The 15982-nt window shown below is 31.9% G+C and overlaps 2 protein-coding genes across 5 annotated transcripts in view; one reads left to right on the top strand and one right to left on the bottom strand.

The window, feature by feature from the left end:
- Positions 1-1791: 1791 nt before the first annotated feature.
- On the top strand, positions 1792-3530 carry LOC121128444 (gamma-soluble NSF attachment protein). The gene is made up of 2 exons (XM_040724028.2): positions 1792-2509; positions 2567-3530. Exons 1-2 carry the CDS (start codon positions 2312-2314, stop codon positions 3335-3337), a joined length of 969 nt encoding a protein of 322 aa, XP_040579962.1. The 5' UTR covers positions 1792-2311; the 3' UTR covers positions 3338-3530.
- LOC121128443 (NIF3-like protein 1) overlaps positions 3475-15982 on the bottom strand; it is an 18771-nt gene continuing 6263 nt past the window's right edge. Inside the window, exons 1-5 of one of the 4 annotated variants that reach the window (XM_040724025.2) lie at positions 5453-5648; positions 4492-4753; positions 4312-4420; positions 3886-4260; positions 3475-3825 (exon numbers count right to left, since the gene is read on the bottom strand). In XM_040724025.2, coding sequence (XP_040579959.1) covers positions 3545-3825; positions 3886-4260; positions 4312-4420; positions 4492-4740 — 1014 coding nt within the window. In that variant the 5' untranslated portion in view covers positions 4741-4753; positions 5453-5648 and the 3' untranslated portion in view covers positions 3475-3544. Of the gene's footprint in view, positions 3826-3885; positions 4261-4311; positions 4421-4491; positions 4754-5240; positions 5331-5452; positions 5649-15982 lie in introns of those variants that run through there. The other 3 variants (XM_040724026.2, XM_040724027.2, XM_040724024.2) reach the window with 3 other exon arrangements.

Raw genomic sequence — 15982 nt, 5'->3', positions numbered from 1 at the left:
CTTCTTATGATTTGGAAAAGTGGTTTTAGGCACCAGACGGTGAAATAAAAGAGGGAAGGGACGGGATAGATAATGGATCCAGGTCCGCTACTAAGCTTGTCGGGGCCCTATAATATTTATTAAGCCAGGGTTTCCCACACGTCACTATGTCAAGGGCCCTCTACACTGATACATTTTTAGCTGAGGCCCCTTTATACGAAACAAGTGTACTATGTATATGTACACTGAAAGCAATCCCCAATTCTCCATCTTTCTGTGACCCCAACCCCTAGCCTTCTCTTACAGCCCCCACTTTAGTCTTAAGTAACCTTAGATGTAGGGGCCCCTGCGGTACTTGGGACACTACGCAGTCTGCGTATAAGGTACCTGTGGCCCGGTTTCTATCTAATATCATTTCCTTGGCCCGAATTTTCTAGCGAAGCCTCTTATTTTAAGTGTATGTTACCAAACCGAGCCTTTATGAAAAAGAACCGAGACCAGGACCGATAGAACTGCTGAACCTAAACCAGGAACAACCTTGGTGCTACATGATAAAAGTTAAAACTAATCCTCACTCTTTCCTTCATAGTTCTTTAAAAAACAAATACACAATGTTAAGTCAATGACCATTTAAGTTGTCTTCGGTTAAAGTATTATGTATATATACATACCGCATGGGAATGGAATATGATTATGAACAATATTTATATTATTTTTTCTAAATTTACTTGTATGAGAAATCCATGAATAATGATACTACTAGCAGATCAGTTTTTGAGAAGTTGCATGATTTTGTACGTATATTAGAATGTTGTGTACAAGTTATAATTGGTATAGGGCGTTTTCATATGGCATCAGCATTATCCCGGGCATAGAGAAAGAAGCTATTTATTATATTTATATTATATAAACCATACTTAGTATTAAATATATCAGACCCTAGTAGTTAGGCATGTCATCTAAACCTATAGGACCCCACACTTTTTTTCTACAATCAATAACAGTAGTGACTTTTGTAATTCCAATTAATTATAATTTTTTGTAACTATTAATATTTTTTTTTGTTATTTTATTGTCTTTTAAAATATATAATCTATCACCTGACAAAATTTCATTGAGATATTTGCACAATTATTAGATCAAAATTTATAATTTATGCAAAGAGGGAAACGGATTTTCTATCGAATAAATATTGGAAATATTGGCGTGACTGAAAATTGGAGAACCAGCTACAAGCTAAATTTAGTTATGGAGTACAGTACTCTCTGATTTATCCAACAATTTTTTTTTTAAATCCTTTGAAATACCTACTAATAATTGTGCAAATATCTCTATGAAATTATTTATATAGTGTATAGTCTATAAAATTGTAATATAATTGTCTAAAATTTATTAATTATTACAACTTTTCTCGTCTCTAATCATAAAATAAATTAAAAAATGGACAAATCTAGCTATTTTATAGGGATTTTCAGCACATATCATCCTCCAAGATGGCGCAATTTGTAACCCTAGTGAAAATGCTCAATAAGCAGATTGTGCAAGTTAAATCTAACTTCTATAGAATTTGTAGGTCTCATCTCATTTTTGGGTTGCATCTTGTGCAATTTGAATGTTAAATTACAACTTGTCAAAAATCGGAACTTGTAATACACAACAAATTAAAGGCTCGACAATGGTTGGTTTTTTTTGTATTTTTGCTTTTTTTAAATGATTATCGGCTTTAGCTAATTTCCTCTGTTTTTCAATGAAAATATATAAAGAATCATCAGGCTAGAGGATAGACAGAAAAATGATCTACCTAAATTCAGTAGTAAAGTATATTCTCTATGAGTAAGATGTTGAAATTTATGAATTTAACTTTTTTTATTTCGCTATAATTTTGAATTAGTGCTCCTATAAATATTTTTATTTATCAAAATATAAATTATTATTTCTAGCTAGTCTATAGTAATCATGAATCATCAGCTTTTTAAGGCAATTTAAAAAAAATCCTCCCCAATTCATAGCTGAATTACTCTTCTAGCTAGAACTAGCTAATTCATTATACTAGTGTTTTCTCCTTTTTCACATCTATCAATGACGTCAATATTGTCTGCTGCTTTCTATATAATATAATATTGATTATAATTTTTATACGATCATATCAATAAACTGAAACTCCACTATTTACATATATCTAGAGAAGTTGAAGTAACTCATCAATCTCAATACACTTAAACTTCACAGTATTATATTTATATAATAATTAATAATAGATAGCATAAGTAAAAGTAACTAATAAGAAAGTAAAATAAAAGTTAAAAAATATCGTAAAAGGATCGTAATAATAATGGAAGCTAAAAAGCGAGCAGAGGCTCTGGAACACATTCGAAAAGCAGAAAAAGCATTAAAAACCTCACTGTTGAAATGGACTCCCGACTATGACTCTGCTGCAGATGAATATTCTCGAGCTGCGACTGCTTTTAAAGTCGCCAAGGAACCAAAGGAGGCACTAAATGCATTGGATCGCGCATGTGAATGCTACAAAGTACTTAGATCATGAGTTTTAACTTAATTTTTTACTAAATTTATTGCATTTGTGTAGGAAATTCGTTCTCTCTACCAAGCTGCCAAGATGTTGGAGTTATCCGTTTTAATATGTCGTGATCTAGGGCAAACAGATTCAATAACAAAGCTAGCAGAGCGTGGAAGTCACCTTTACCGTCTCCATGGTAGTCCAGAATCCGCTTCTCAGCTTCTCGAAAAGTCTGCTAAAATCCTCGAAGATCATAATGAATTTGATGAAGCCCTTGCCTTATACGAAAAAGCTGCAGAGACGGTCATTGTAGAAGATCGTCCAAAAATTGCAGCAGAGTACATGACCAAAGTGGCAAGACTCAAGGTTAAAACTGAAAACTATTCTGGGGCAGTGGAGTCATGTACAAGAACCCTTGAGCTCTTTCAAGAATCATCTTTTACGAACACTGCAGGTGGTGTTGTTGCTGGAGCTATATTGTGTCACCTTATGATGGAGGATGGTGTTGCCGCTGCAAAATTTTGGGCTCAGTGGGGTGGATACTGTGATTCTGATATAGGGAGTACTTTACAACGTATTCTTCGAGGATACAATGATGAAGAGGACGCTGAATTAGTTAAAGAGGGTCTTAATTCTCCCGTTATACGACAGTTAGATGTTGAATTTGCCTTAATGGCCAGAAAGATTAAAGTTCCAGAAGGCATTGGAGCAGCTGCAGAAGCTGTTGCTAGGATCAATAAAGAAAAAATTGCAAAAAGTGAAGCAAGTCAAGAAGAACAAGAAAAAGATGAAGGATTTGAGCATTCTAAAGAGGAATCAGATGAGGATGAATTGTGTTAGTTGGATTTGATTTACAGTTACTTAATATATAATATATTTTACCGTTGATTGTTAATTTTATTTGTAAATTTTACGGGCTGAATCTGCGACATTATTCCATGATTTTAAAAAATATTTTAATTTTTAAGCAAATATAATTGCTTTACAATAAGCTTTATTCCTATAGTAATAAAATATCACTGAAATTAAGAAATGAATTCATAAAATTCAGACGATCTCTAAAGGATCTTTATCTTTTTTGGATAGAAAAAAACTTATTTCATTTTCATCTTTAAAAAGGTCGTTTTTAAATTGTTTGACTAAATTTGAGAGATACCCCCTCTCAGAATTTGAGTGCTCACAAAGTATAACAGACTGGCCCTTATGAACAGCATCTAAAACTTCATGATGGGACATTTCTCCAGTCACCCATAGATCAGCAAAAGGAGCGGAAGCAAGGACTGAAGATCCAGATCCAGCACATACCGCAACACTTGAAACTGAAGAATCTATACGGTATAAAATATAACTATTATATATGTTAAGCTTAATAGACTCTCCATATTTACCTTTGGTCCTTCCACTAGCTATAGCAAGTCGAACGTGACTTAAACCAAGATGTGATTTAGTTAATTTTACAGCTTCCTCGAGTGAAATTTTTTGTTTTAGTTTACTAAATCTCCCAGCTCCTACATCACTAGCACCAGTTTCAATCGACATTTGTTTTGTTAATTTGTGATCATAATCCTGAATCTTTTTAATCACATCCACAAATTTTCCTTCAGCAAAACGAATTTTTAAGGTACTGGAATTTACTTCTGTAACATCTAATGATGAGACAATCATTAAGGACTTGAGAACACTGTAATCTTTTTCAGGAATTTCTGAGATAACGAGAATAACTTGTGACCCTTCAGGAGATATGGGCACCGGTAGATTGGGGCCTACGAAAAGATAATTTTAGATTTGTTTAAACTAAAGTTTCAGCACCAAACCATAGGGACTAATGAGCCAATCATTAACACCTCCAACAATTTTGTCATATGCCGTATGGGGTGAATATAATGCAATTTCGTTTTCTAAGCAAACACCAGTTATTCGCTCCTGTAAAATAATTATTGCATTACAAAATTAAATGTAGGAATGCAAAAATGGATTTATCAAGTTGAACATACTTTCCAAGACGATTGAGTTATCCTACGAAGGGGTTTAAAGATAGGAGGATGATATGAAATGATCATATCTGCTTTTTGCTCAATAGCCTCTTCCAATACATTTTCAGTCAGATCATTAGTAAGCATGACATATTTTATTTGTTTCTCGGTGTTTCCAGGTTGAATAAGAAGACCCACATTGTCCCATCCCTCAGCTAGAGAAGACGGTGCAAACTTTTCTAATCTACTCAGAACACTTTTCAAATTCATTCTGAAATCTTTGCTAAAATGGAATCAAATAAATATTGAGCTAACAGTTAGAATCGTTATGAATAAACATAAATACATTTATACTGATTTTTAAATTATATAGGAAGATTTAAACTCAAACTTCATACCACAAGATTGTAAATTAAATATGTAATCACACATGAAGTAGAATTTATATTTGCTATATAAATAGGCAATTACTGAGTTCACTTAGAAATCTGGCATCACCTATTCATATTTACTTCATAGTTACACATATTTGTGGGTTCAAAAGTGAATAATTTAAGTTACAGTTCAAATAAATGCAAACAGCCTCATGTTTAAGAATGTCAGCCAACATGTTCATATCGCAATTATTTAAATATTCCCGTAACAGGAAAGATTAAACGAAATTATATAGAATAATGTTTTTATTCATACACGTTATGTAATAATGGGGGAAAAAAATTATATTGAGTGTTTAGTATCTGTCTTTAAAAATGGAAAAATCGTTTTCCTACGTAATTTTGTAATATCGATTACTTATTAGGACACGTTATAAATTTATCTTAGTTTATATAAAACTACTGCTAAAAACTAAAAAGTACATTGATATATTATGAATATTGCAATTATTATTTCTAATAGATCTAGATGGGATTCTATGTCCCGGTTTTTCTTGTATTATAATTTGTGTCTACTTTGTATTAATATTTTTTTAGTTTTGACATACCCGAAAACGCTTTGGCCTAGTTGATCACAAATAATTATATATTATATTTAGTGTTAATAATAATATAAAATAGTGAATACCGAATAGTCTATATTAATTAATCTTTTAAAGGGATCAAGATATGCACACGTTAATGAAAATAATAATTATTCTTGCGATATAATCAGCTGAAGAACATCATAATAAAGCTAAGGTTGATGTAGAAGAATAGTTACTAGGGCGTCCTCTAGCCAATCCGCAAGACTTCAAATTTTAAAAAGTAAGAGGTAGTCAAATTCATATAAAAAAATTATAATTACTGTGTGGCATCATTTTCTCTAACGATAAAAACTTTGCATGTAGCTAAGATTTTACAGATTTCGTAATGTTTTGAGTCTTAATAATCGTTTAAAATTTTAATGAGTTTTGTTGTATTTTATTTAGCGATACTAGCGCCGTGTATATGTGATAGTTACCTTGACGTTAATTTAATTAGGTATGCGGAGCTGGTAAATAAAATACCCAACTCCGACTCCTGTATTTTGAATGTCACCAACTCCAACATAATTTTTTAATAAAATATTTTATAGGCTATATATGTACTATTGAGTCTATAAATATACATCTAATTTATAGCTTTAGGTAGTTATTAGTAATTATATGTAGTAAATAATTGTGGCAGGTATAAAGAAAATATTTGGAATATAAGATATTTAACTAGATGAACATGAACTGAAGTGGATCAAAATCTATTTATAGACAATGTTAGAGTTCAATGTGCGTTTTTTTATCACTCTAGTTGTGAAAAATATGCTGATTGCTATGAACTGAATATTCAATTGACCATTAATTACTTATTAGATATAATTAATAAGTAATAACAGTCAACCGGATCATATGAGTGTTTAAAATCGTAAAAAGAGCCCCTATTGTTACTGTTCCGTCCTGGGATACAATAATGCTTATAGAAAAGGGCTTGAAAACGTATCCCCCCACTTCGTAATCTGGGACTTGGTAATAACTAATTGACAATAATTGTCAATTGAATATTGAGTTCACAACAATCAACAAATGTATATTTCTATTTTTCATCCCTAGGGTGATAAACAAACGCACATTGAGAGTTCTAACATTGTCAATTGCTAATTTAATGAGTTCTTATTCTATAAGTATACTAAATTATAGTATAAGAAAAAATTGGCAATTTCCTTCATAAGTTTCTGAACATAATTGACGTAGTCGTAACCGAGGAAGGACAATACACACAACCTCTCCCAGCAACATTACACTTTACTCTGGGGATATTGACTATTCATTATAGGTATTAATTCATGAAACATCAAAGTTAACTCATTTGTTAGTTTACTACACAAATTTCAAACGTGCTCTATAGTCAATACAATCACAATTCTCGAACATCTCTAAAGACTAAAAGTAATTAACTAGTATGGCTAGTGGTTATGCTCTACCCTACATAATAATTTAGACTTTGGAGATGCTCAAGAATTGTGATTGTATAGACTATACAGCACGTTTGAAATTACTCAAGTAAACTAACAAATGAATTAACTTTCAAGTTTCATAAATTAATATGACCTAATACCCATAATTTATAAGTTAACCATTTAGGTAATTTTTTTACGAAGAATCAATGTAAGCCTTTCAATGCAAATAAGTTTTATTTACATACATTATAATAATTTTTGAAGCTGGAGTCTGAGTCAGTACAAATTTTCCGAGTCCGACTTCGACTCCACAGCCCTCATATAAACAATACATGAATTACGTAGGATTTGCTAATAAATTGAATATGAATAATTAATTTAGAGATGTGCCGCGATCTATTTTTTTGCTACTCGAGTATTTCGGAGTTTCTGAAGAAAAAGCCCTTAAGTAATTAGGAATTATACACGTTACTCCCTAAAAAAAGTTTCTTAACAAAAGAATATACTGGATAAGTTTACTTACAACTCGCAAGTCTCTCTGGTTCTATCTTGAAATTAGAGACTGCATGAGCGGAAAGTTGAAATTCAATTATCGCAACCTTTTAATAATGAGGAAATCACTTTGATCAGTGAAGCAAATAATATATTATTAGTTATTGAGTAGGAGGAGAGAGATTTCAACTTTTTCCAGATATTTTGATAATTGGAACATGGAACTATGATTTTTCATTATATTAAAGTATTCCCTTCTAAACTTCTAATAACCATAAACATATATAAATATACAGTACAAACTCCAATATCTTTCATCGTGTGATCCATAATAAAAAAATGGGAATTAAAACAAGAAAGAAACTACTCAGACGAATTAAAGTAAATTGCATTGACTTTACAGTTTTTCTCTCAGAAAGGTTATGATTATGTCCGGAGGACTTTCAATATGGTATCGATACATCCTTCTCTCATTAGAACCAGGAATGGATCGATTGATGGTTCTCCTGGCTTCACTCTAGAATAATTTGAAGCATTAAGAATACGAGTTCAGCAACAATAAAGCGCCAACGACGAAAAAATATATTGCAACCTCACTCTAGATGAAAGGAGTACAAAGAAAATGATTGAGTTTGATGGTAGTAAGTACCATGGGTACGTGGATATTGGCACAGGAGTGTCTGAGGATTCACTGCCTCCTACCACAGAGCTTCTTGTACTGATGGTGGTTGCCATCAATGAGAGTTGGAAACTTTATGATCCATGGATTCTCTGGGAGAGAAAAGGCAAATTTGGTTAGTACGGCTTTGAGTAAATTGGAAGTGGAAGATATTAGAAAGTTCAACTAAAGCCCCATTAAGAAGATCCAACTATGATTATTGGCGCCCTCTCTTGGAATCAAGCTACGACCATATCAAAGAATTAGTAAAGTGATACGGGTATAATCATTTCAAGTATTACATGTGATGGACCCTCTTGCAACTTTACTATGTTTAAAGCCCTAGGAGCTGTTCTTTGTCCAAATAATATGGAAGCGACATACGTTTCCTCTCCTTCTGATCCTGAAATCCAGATAGCAGTTATATTTAATATTTGCCATATGATGAAGATCGCAAGGAATACATGTGCATCCTTTGGAGTTATGAAAAATCTAAAAGGAGAGGAGATTCGTTGGAGCTTTATCAATCAAATGTACTTATTACAGAAACATGAAGGTCTAAGAGCTGGAACGAAGTTGCGAAAAGCTCACATTGAATGGAAAAGAATGAAAATGAATGTAAATTTGGCATGCCAAACATTTTCGAGAAGTGCAGCAGATTCTTTGGAAATGCACTCAAGATATCTTCAACACCAAAACTTTTCGAACTACACGGATACAGTGGAGTTCATTAGAATATTTGACGCCTTATTCGAAATAATAATCCTTTGGTCAGACAGTTTTCCTCTGCTTATAAAAGATTGATTATTCAACAGGAGGAACGAGAGGAAATTGCTTAAGTCAAGATAACACCACCTTTATATCTTCCGAGGGAAACAAAGGAAGATGCCAGATAAATATGGATAGCAACCATATGGAATTTATTCGTAAACATAGCTTAATTGATAAAGGTCCCTTGCAGTTCGACCATGACTACAGCAAAGTGCCTAATTCTAATTATTGCATAGTAATTTTGGACAATAAACGAGTGGTCATCACTTACATTGCCGGATTTATAGTGAAAAAATTGGAAAAAACAATCTTTTGTGAAAATGCATTGAATCTTTGTGGTGTCTTAACAACGAATTCAGGGTCGATTAGGCCTTGATTAAACAAAAAGATTGGAGAGGATCGCATCTAACAGCACTAACCTATCCTTCTAAGGATGTAATTGAAGTTTGTTTAGAAACTGAAATGATGTTTGAAAGACTTTTAAATTCTACAAAACGGGTTTTGCCGAGAGATTCCAGCCTGACTCTTAAAATTTGCATTACAATTTTGAAAAATATTGGCTTTCGTAAAAATTAGGTCATTCAATGCCTTAGTGATCATATATTTGATTCATCTCCAGAATCTAATCATGTATTTTCCCTTATAAAAGCAATTTATCGATGTTATGCGTATAAAACTGTATCACTTGGGAAAGCTTGAAACTGAGACTGTAGAAGGAACCAAGATTCGTTGTGTCCTCACGAATCCAAATCTGATTCCTCTTTAGTATGGTCAACTCCTTTATCCTTTTCTTGCTCTTCTTGATTTCCTTCAATTTTACAATTTTTTTTTATTGAGCAACAGGTTCTGCAACTGCTCCAATGCCTTCTGGAACTTTAATCTTTTTGGCCATTAAGGAAAATTCACATTTAACTGTCGTATAACAGGAGAATTAAGACCCTCTTTAACTAATTCAGCGACCTCTTCATCATTGTATCCTCGAAGAATACCTTGTAAAGAATCACAATATCCACACCACTGAGCTCAAAATTTTGCCGCAGTAACACCATCCTCCATGATAAGGTCACACAGTATAGTTCCAGATTCGAGTATGTTCAAATATTATAAAGAATGCCATGAACCATTTTATGTTAAAATTCTGAGGCGTCCGCAGGGGTTGGGTGGAGGGTCTGTAGACCCACCTAAATATCCAAAAAATTAATTCTTCAAATTTTTTTCCCACAAAATAATTAATTTTCTGTGAATAGCTATGGATTTTTGAAATTATTTTCCAAAAATTTAATACTTGAAATTCTTTTCCAAGATTTTATTTTTTTAATAGCTGTGGATTTAATATTTAAAGTTTCATTTTCCACATTTTTCCAAATTTTTTGTTTTCTGCGAATAGCTATGGATTTTTGATTTTTTCCCCAAAAAATTTATTATTTGAACTTTTTTTCCCAAAAAAGTGTAACTTTTGTGAATAGCTGGGAATTTTTGAATTTTTTTTTCCAAAAAGTGTAATTTTTGTGAATAGCTGTCAATTTTTGAAATTATTTTTCCAAAAAAGGGTAATTTTTGTGAATAGCTGTGAATTTTTGAAATTTTTTTTCCAAAAAACGTTATATTTAAAATGTAATTTTTGATTTTTTCCCCAAATAATTTAATTTTTGAAAAAAAATTTTCCAAATAATTTAATTTTTGAAATTTTTTCTAACAACAGCCCCTTTGCCCCAAAAAAAAAAAAAAAATATATATATATAATCCTACAGATGCCCGGAAATTACAATAAAAACTTGGAATTACAACTATCTTTTTTTATTAAGGTAAAGGAAAAATAAAAATATGGTTTATAACTTTTTCCTCCGCAACGAAGCTGGTTTTTTGTTTGCTTGTTAGTAATCAGGATTTCAGGAAATGTCGCAGATCGATTTGAATCAAACTTGATACGAAGATTATATATGGTCACAGTAAGATGCCATTTAATTTTGAGAGATCAAGGTAAACACAAAATGTAAAAATTGCATAATCGACCATAACCTTGGAATAAATTGAGATACATAACTCAGTTTGATTTTAGGCAGAGGCTTTGTGCTCTATAGTGTGCCCCTTCTAGTTTAAATGTAATTTTAGATTATCGTTTATTGAAAAATATACCTAATATTGTGATGTGTACATTTTCCAATTTAGAATGAATACTCATAATGATTAATATCTTAGAATCAGCCCTATCAAAGATACATAGTGATTACTATATTAAGCAAAATTAATAAATAATACTCAGTGAAGAAATGAAAATAGAACGCACACAATACTGTCCACTATAACAGGGATTCTCAATCTTTTTTCAGTGACGTACCTCTTGTAAAATATCTTTTTAACAAAGTACCTCCTAAACAGCACAAAATATATTTAGTAAAAAAACGTAGTGTTAATACTCTCTGTTTTTTAAAGCATTGTAACTAAATATAAATTACATTTTTTAGTGACAAACCTGAGCTTGTACCTCATTAAAAATCTTCTTCAATCTTTGTGGCTGGGAGGCAATTGCTGTAATCAGGCTCTTTTTCCAGGGTCAGTTTGTTTCTCTATTATGTCTTTATTACATTCATTGCCGGAAGGTTTCCTCACATAAATATGTGGAGGCACAGAGCCATAGCTGCTCTAAAGCTCTCTACCCCAGGGTCAGGGTATTTCTGCTTTACACACACACAAAACTGTGTGAGTGTGGATTTGTCAAACTTAAACTAGAGGCCACGGTCAGATGACACTTGTAAGAGTTCTTCCTGATCAGTGATAGGTAGCTTGCTTCTGTTTGTCTCAGACAAGAGAAATGGGTCTCTCACCCAATCCAGCTGTGCAGATTTCTTCTCTAAGTCAGGAAAGTATGAATGGAAATCTGGAATCAAATTGGTCAAATGCCCCACTATGATTGAATTTGCTGGAGCTCTGTTCACATCCACATAAGAGAGAAAATAATCCACACGAGGAAAGCAGGTGAAATTTCCATGCGGATATACCCTTCTCCACAGCTCTGCTTTCTTCAAGAAGCCTCTCACCTTGTCATACATGTTTAAAATGCTGGTGTCCTTGCTCTATAGAGATGTATTCAGTTAGTTCAGTTTGCTAAATACATCTGCTATGTAGCACAGCCTTGCCATCCAGTCTGTTTCGTGGAATAAGGTGGCGTGGGAGGATTTGTACTCGGTCAGAAAAGGGGTTACTTCGGGTCGCAATACCAACAACCGAGTGAGTATTTTTCCTCGAGAGAGCCAGTGCACTTCCGTATGGAGTAGCAGCTGTGTGTTCAGCTCAGAGATGTTCAAAAAGCTATTATAAAAGAGGGCCCGGGTTTTGCAGTTGTCACCTTACTCAGAGAGAGTGCTCCCTGCCTTAATATGTGTTTTTATTTACCAAAGCTGTCATCATTATTTTGTTATTCCATTTTTTATGATGGCCTCGCCATCACAAATTAAATGGAGTCTCAAAGTAAATTAGTGTTGTCAAAGATTATGGAGTATCTTTTGGGAAAGGATATTCTTCCTTAGTCGAGAATACAGGTAGATCCAGACATTACTTATTTTTCCATAGAGTCGGAGCATGAAGAATTGTACTCGGAACCAGAATACCCAGAAGCAGGAAGACTCGGACCTGATCTGAACACTGAATAGGTGAATTCAAATACAGCTCTGAGAATGGAATGTTTACTCTTTTCTTTGGTTATATTTGAAATGAGTAATTGAATTTTTCTATGGAATATGAAAAGGTTCTAGATGGAGATACAAAATAATTAATGGGAATTATGAATATAGGTAGATACGAGTATAATATGATAAATTTATCTTAATATTTGGTTTCTTAAATTGATTGTACTATGTAGGTTTTATTGATGATAACCTCGACGAAAATTGTAGTGGTCTCATTCATCAGTAAACATTTAAGCTAAATATTTTTCTTGCCTTAGACAAGACTACAGGTAGATCCAGATATTATTTATTTTCCTATGTACCCGGAGCATCATAACTTGGACTCAGAACCAGAAAGATCCTAAGCATGAGGACTCAGACTATACCTAAACACTGAAAAGATGGATTCAAATACAGCTCTGAATATTGGATCTAATAAATCTTTACTCTTTTCTTCAATTATATTTGCTATTTAGAATGAGTAATTAATAATTATTTATGGAATATGAAGAGGATCTATAATGAAGGTACAAAATATCTAATGATAATTATAAATATAGGTAGATATTATAGTATTATATCTTAATATTGGGGTTCTTATATTGATTGTACTATGTAGGTTTTATTGATGATAACTTTGACGAAAATGTGTGGTGGCATCATTCATCATTACACATTTAAGTTGTGCGTACAAATTTCACCATAAAATAGGTTTTATATGCCATGAATGGATAACGTTATCGTTGATTTATTGATTGCATCACTACTTTCATCCATACCATGGAGACGGGATTGAAGTGTTCGACGTAGTTATCAATCGTTTTTGTTCATCGGAATTAAGAAACTAAATTTTTGCTCCAGAGATATCGTAGTTTCGTCTAAGAAAAGAAGATCATTATTCCTGCACGTTCTTTTTTAATCTTTGACAACAATACTTTACTTTGCCACTCCATTACCTTGGGAGTAGCGATGCTGTAGCGAGAAGGAATAGCCTTACCAGTATAAAGTTCCATAAATTTTACAAGATTTGTGTGACTATCAATATGGACAGGGAAAGGTTCATATCCGACATAAAATTAAAAGCATCAGGACTTGATTCAACTATATTCTTTGAATAAAGCTTCAAATTATTATCATGAATACAACTTTTATTATGTTGTTGAAGTTCAAATTTTCTAAAAGCTTGGCTCAAAAAATCACAAAGGCCACATGAAACAATTCTAAAAGCCTTGTCATAAATCTAGACTTTTTCTCCTTCATTTTCGGCAAAAAATAATTAAAATTTATATTTATATATAAAAGTTATATAATAAAATTGAATGTTATTTAATGTTGAAAAATTAAATATAGGTAATTGTTATATCTATTTGTTCTTATTAGATGCATAATATTTTGTTTAAAATGTGTTAGAATTCATCATAAGAAAAGTAAGTAATATTAGAATTGTTGGTACAAAAGTTTTTTTTAAATGAATACATTGAAAAAAAATTAAACTAAACCATATAATATACGCATTAAATTTTATACAAATTGAAATATTTTTTATTATTTTATCTTACATAAAGGAAGACTATAACCTATAAAATTAATTTCATTTTTAAATTCTGCATCATTTCAATTTAAGTTTTAATCAAACTTCGGAAATTTTCATCACAATTATACATTTAAGCAAGGTATGTTGTCTGTTTTTTTGTAGTTTTTTTTGGTCTTGATGATGACGTAGAAATTTTTCTTTGACGCTCAACATAACATTGAATGCGATTCATGGAAATGACAATTTTGTAATTAAAGGGCAAATATGATTTCAATATTTAGAGGAGATAGTAATTATATATTGTAATATCAAAGATCGATATCGTCAACTCCTCTCATGCCTTTATTAAAAGCAATGCCATTTTAGGACACAAATGAACCAAGACTGGATCATTTTCATCAAATTAGAACATTTGCTAAGTCATTCAACCTTGATAAAAACTGAGTAAGATGATTGATTAATATTGTAACCATTCTTTGCTATACAACATTAGTTGGGAAGTTGTGATTTTGGTAAAAAAGATTAGGAAATGAGTAAAAATGTAGCAATTATTTTTGACACGAATACTAAAATTTGAAACTAAATACTTGAATCAAAGTTCGAACAGTTTATAACAATTCTAAATAAAAAATAAAAAGATTATTTTCAAAGAAAAATATATTTTATAGCTTAACAGTTGAACATGTATCAAAACCAAAACAGAGGAGAAGGTACTTATTAAAGTTTTTAGTAAAATGTTTGCTATGAAAAAAATATAGTTGTTATTTATATGGAAGAATTGTGCATGATAGCTCTTTGTGTATGCCAAGCTTGTAATACTTGAGAAAATTGGCTGGAGTTTTAAATTCATATGCAGGGATATCCTCTTCTACAGGCACATCTCATTTAGAACATTGAAAAAGTATCAATAATTCTTATAGACACATCGACTTTATTGGTAAAAATCAATTAAAATTTAGAAATTTAATCAATGAAGCCAACAGCAATATACATACGGCAAGAGAAAGATAATTATTGCATGGTCTACTTTTTAAATTAAATTCATATTCTTAAATTTGTTATCAATTATATTTCAATATCAATGAAGTATTATTTTTAAGATACTTGAGTTTAATTAAATCATTAGATAACAATACATACTAAGAAAGTTTTGAACTGCATTTTGTCCTAAAAGTTGTTTGTTTCAAGCAATCCTTATACATAGTCGGAATTTATGTCTTACAATTAATTATTCATTATCACTATATGTAGTTATTTTCCTCTGTGATTTGTTCTTGAATACCGGGAGTGACAAAGTTACACGATCTTTTGTTAGATTCAATTCCACACATTCACCAAGGAGTCTCTAAATAGTATCTTTTAATTGATGAAGAAGGCTTATGATAATTGATGACCATCCTAACAAATGACTGTCATACATATTAGTAATTATAATACATATGGATTGAGTACATTTGGTCTTGGATTGAATGATAGAATTAATGACGAGTTAACATAGAATATGTCTTTCGTTTCATTTTCGGAATAGATTTGTGTCATTAGTGACAGTCTTCTTCATCCTCGCTGTAGAGCGATATGGAAATGAGATTCTCTTGCGAAAGTGAGACTTAACTTCATATGCTTCACTACGACGTGGAAGATCCTCAATGGGGTTTAATGACTCTAATAAAATGAAGACATTGTCAAATTGTAAAATCAAGAATGTAGATTGTAGAGATAGACTCGGGACTACAATTCTTTGAAATAAACAAGCATTGATGCAGTTGTTAGATGAGAGACCTACCGAGGATACGAATGTCCTTCACTTTAATAACGGAAATAAGGATTCCTAAAGTCTCAAATCCCGGAGTAGATGAGGAGGATGGATGACTGAATAGAAGTAGACAGCGACAGCAACTTTTATTTAGATGTTCAGTCCTCAAGAATTAAATAATAATGACAACAACTTTAGAACAAAAATCCCCTTAAGATTAACAACTAGAAAAA

Source organism: Lepeophtheirus salmonis, chromosome 13 (assembly GCF_016086655.4).
Source record: "Lepeophtheirus salmonis chromosome 13, UVic_Lsal_1.4, whole genome shotgun sequence".
NCBI classification, from domain to species: Eukaryota; Metazoa; Arthropoda; class Copepoda; order Siphonostomatoida; family Caligidae; genus Lepeophtheirus; species Lepeophtheirus salmonis.
The sequence above is the reverse complement of the archived record's forward strand: the minus strand, read 5'-3'. Positions and strand labels throughout refer to the sequence as shown.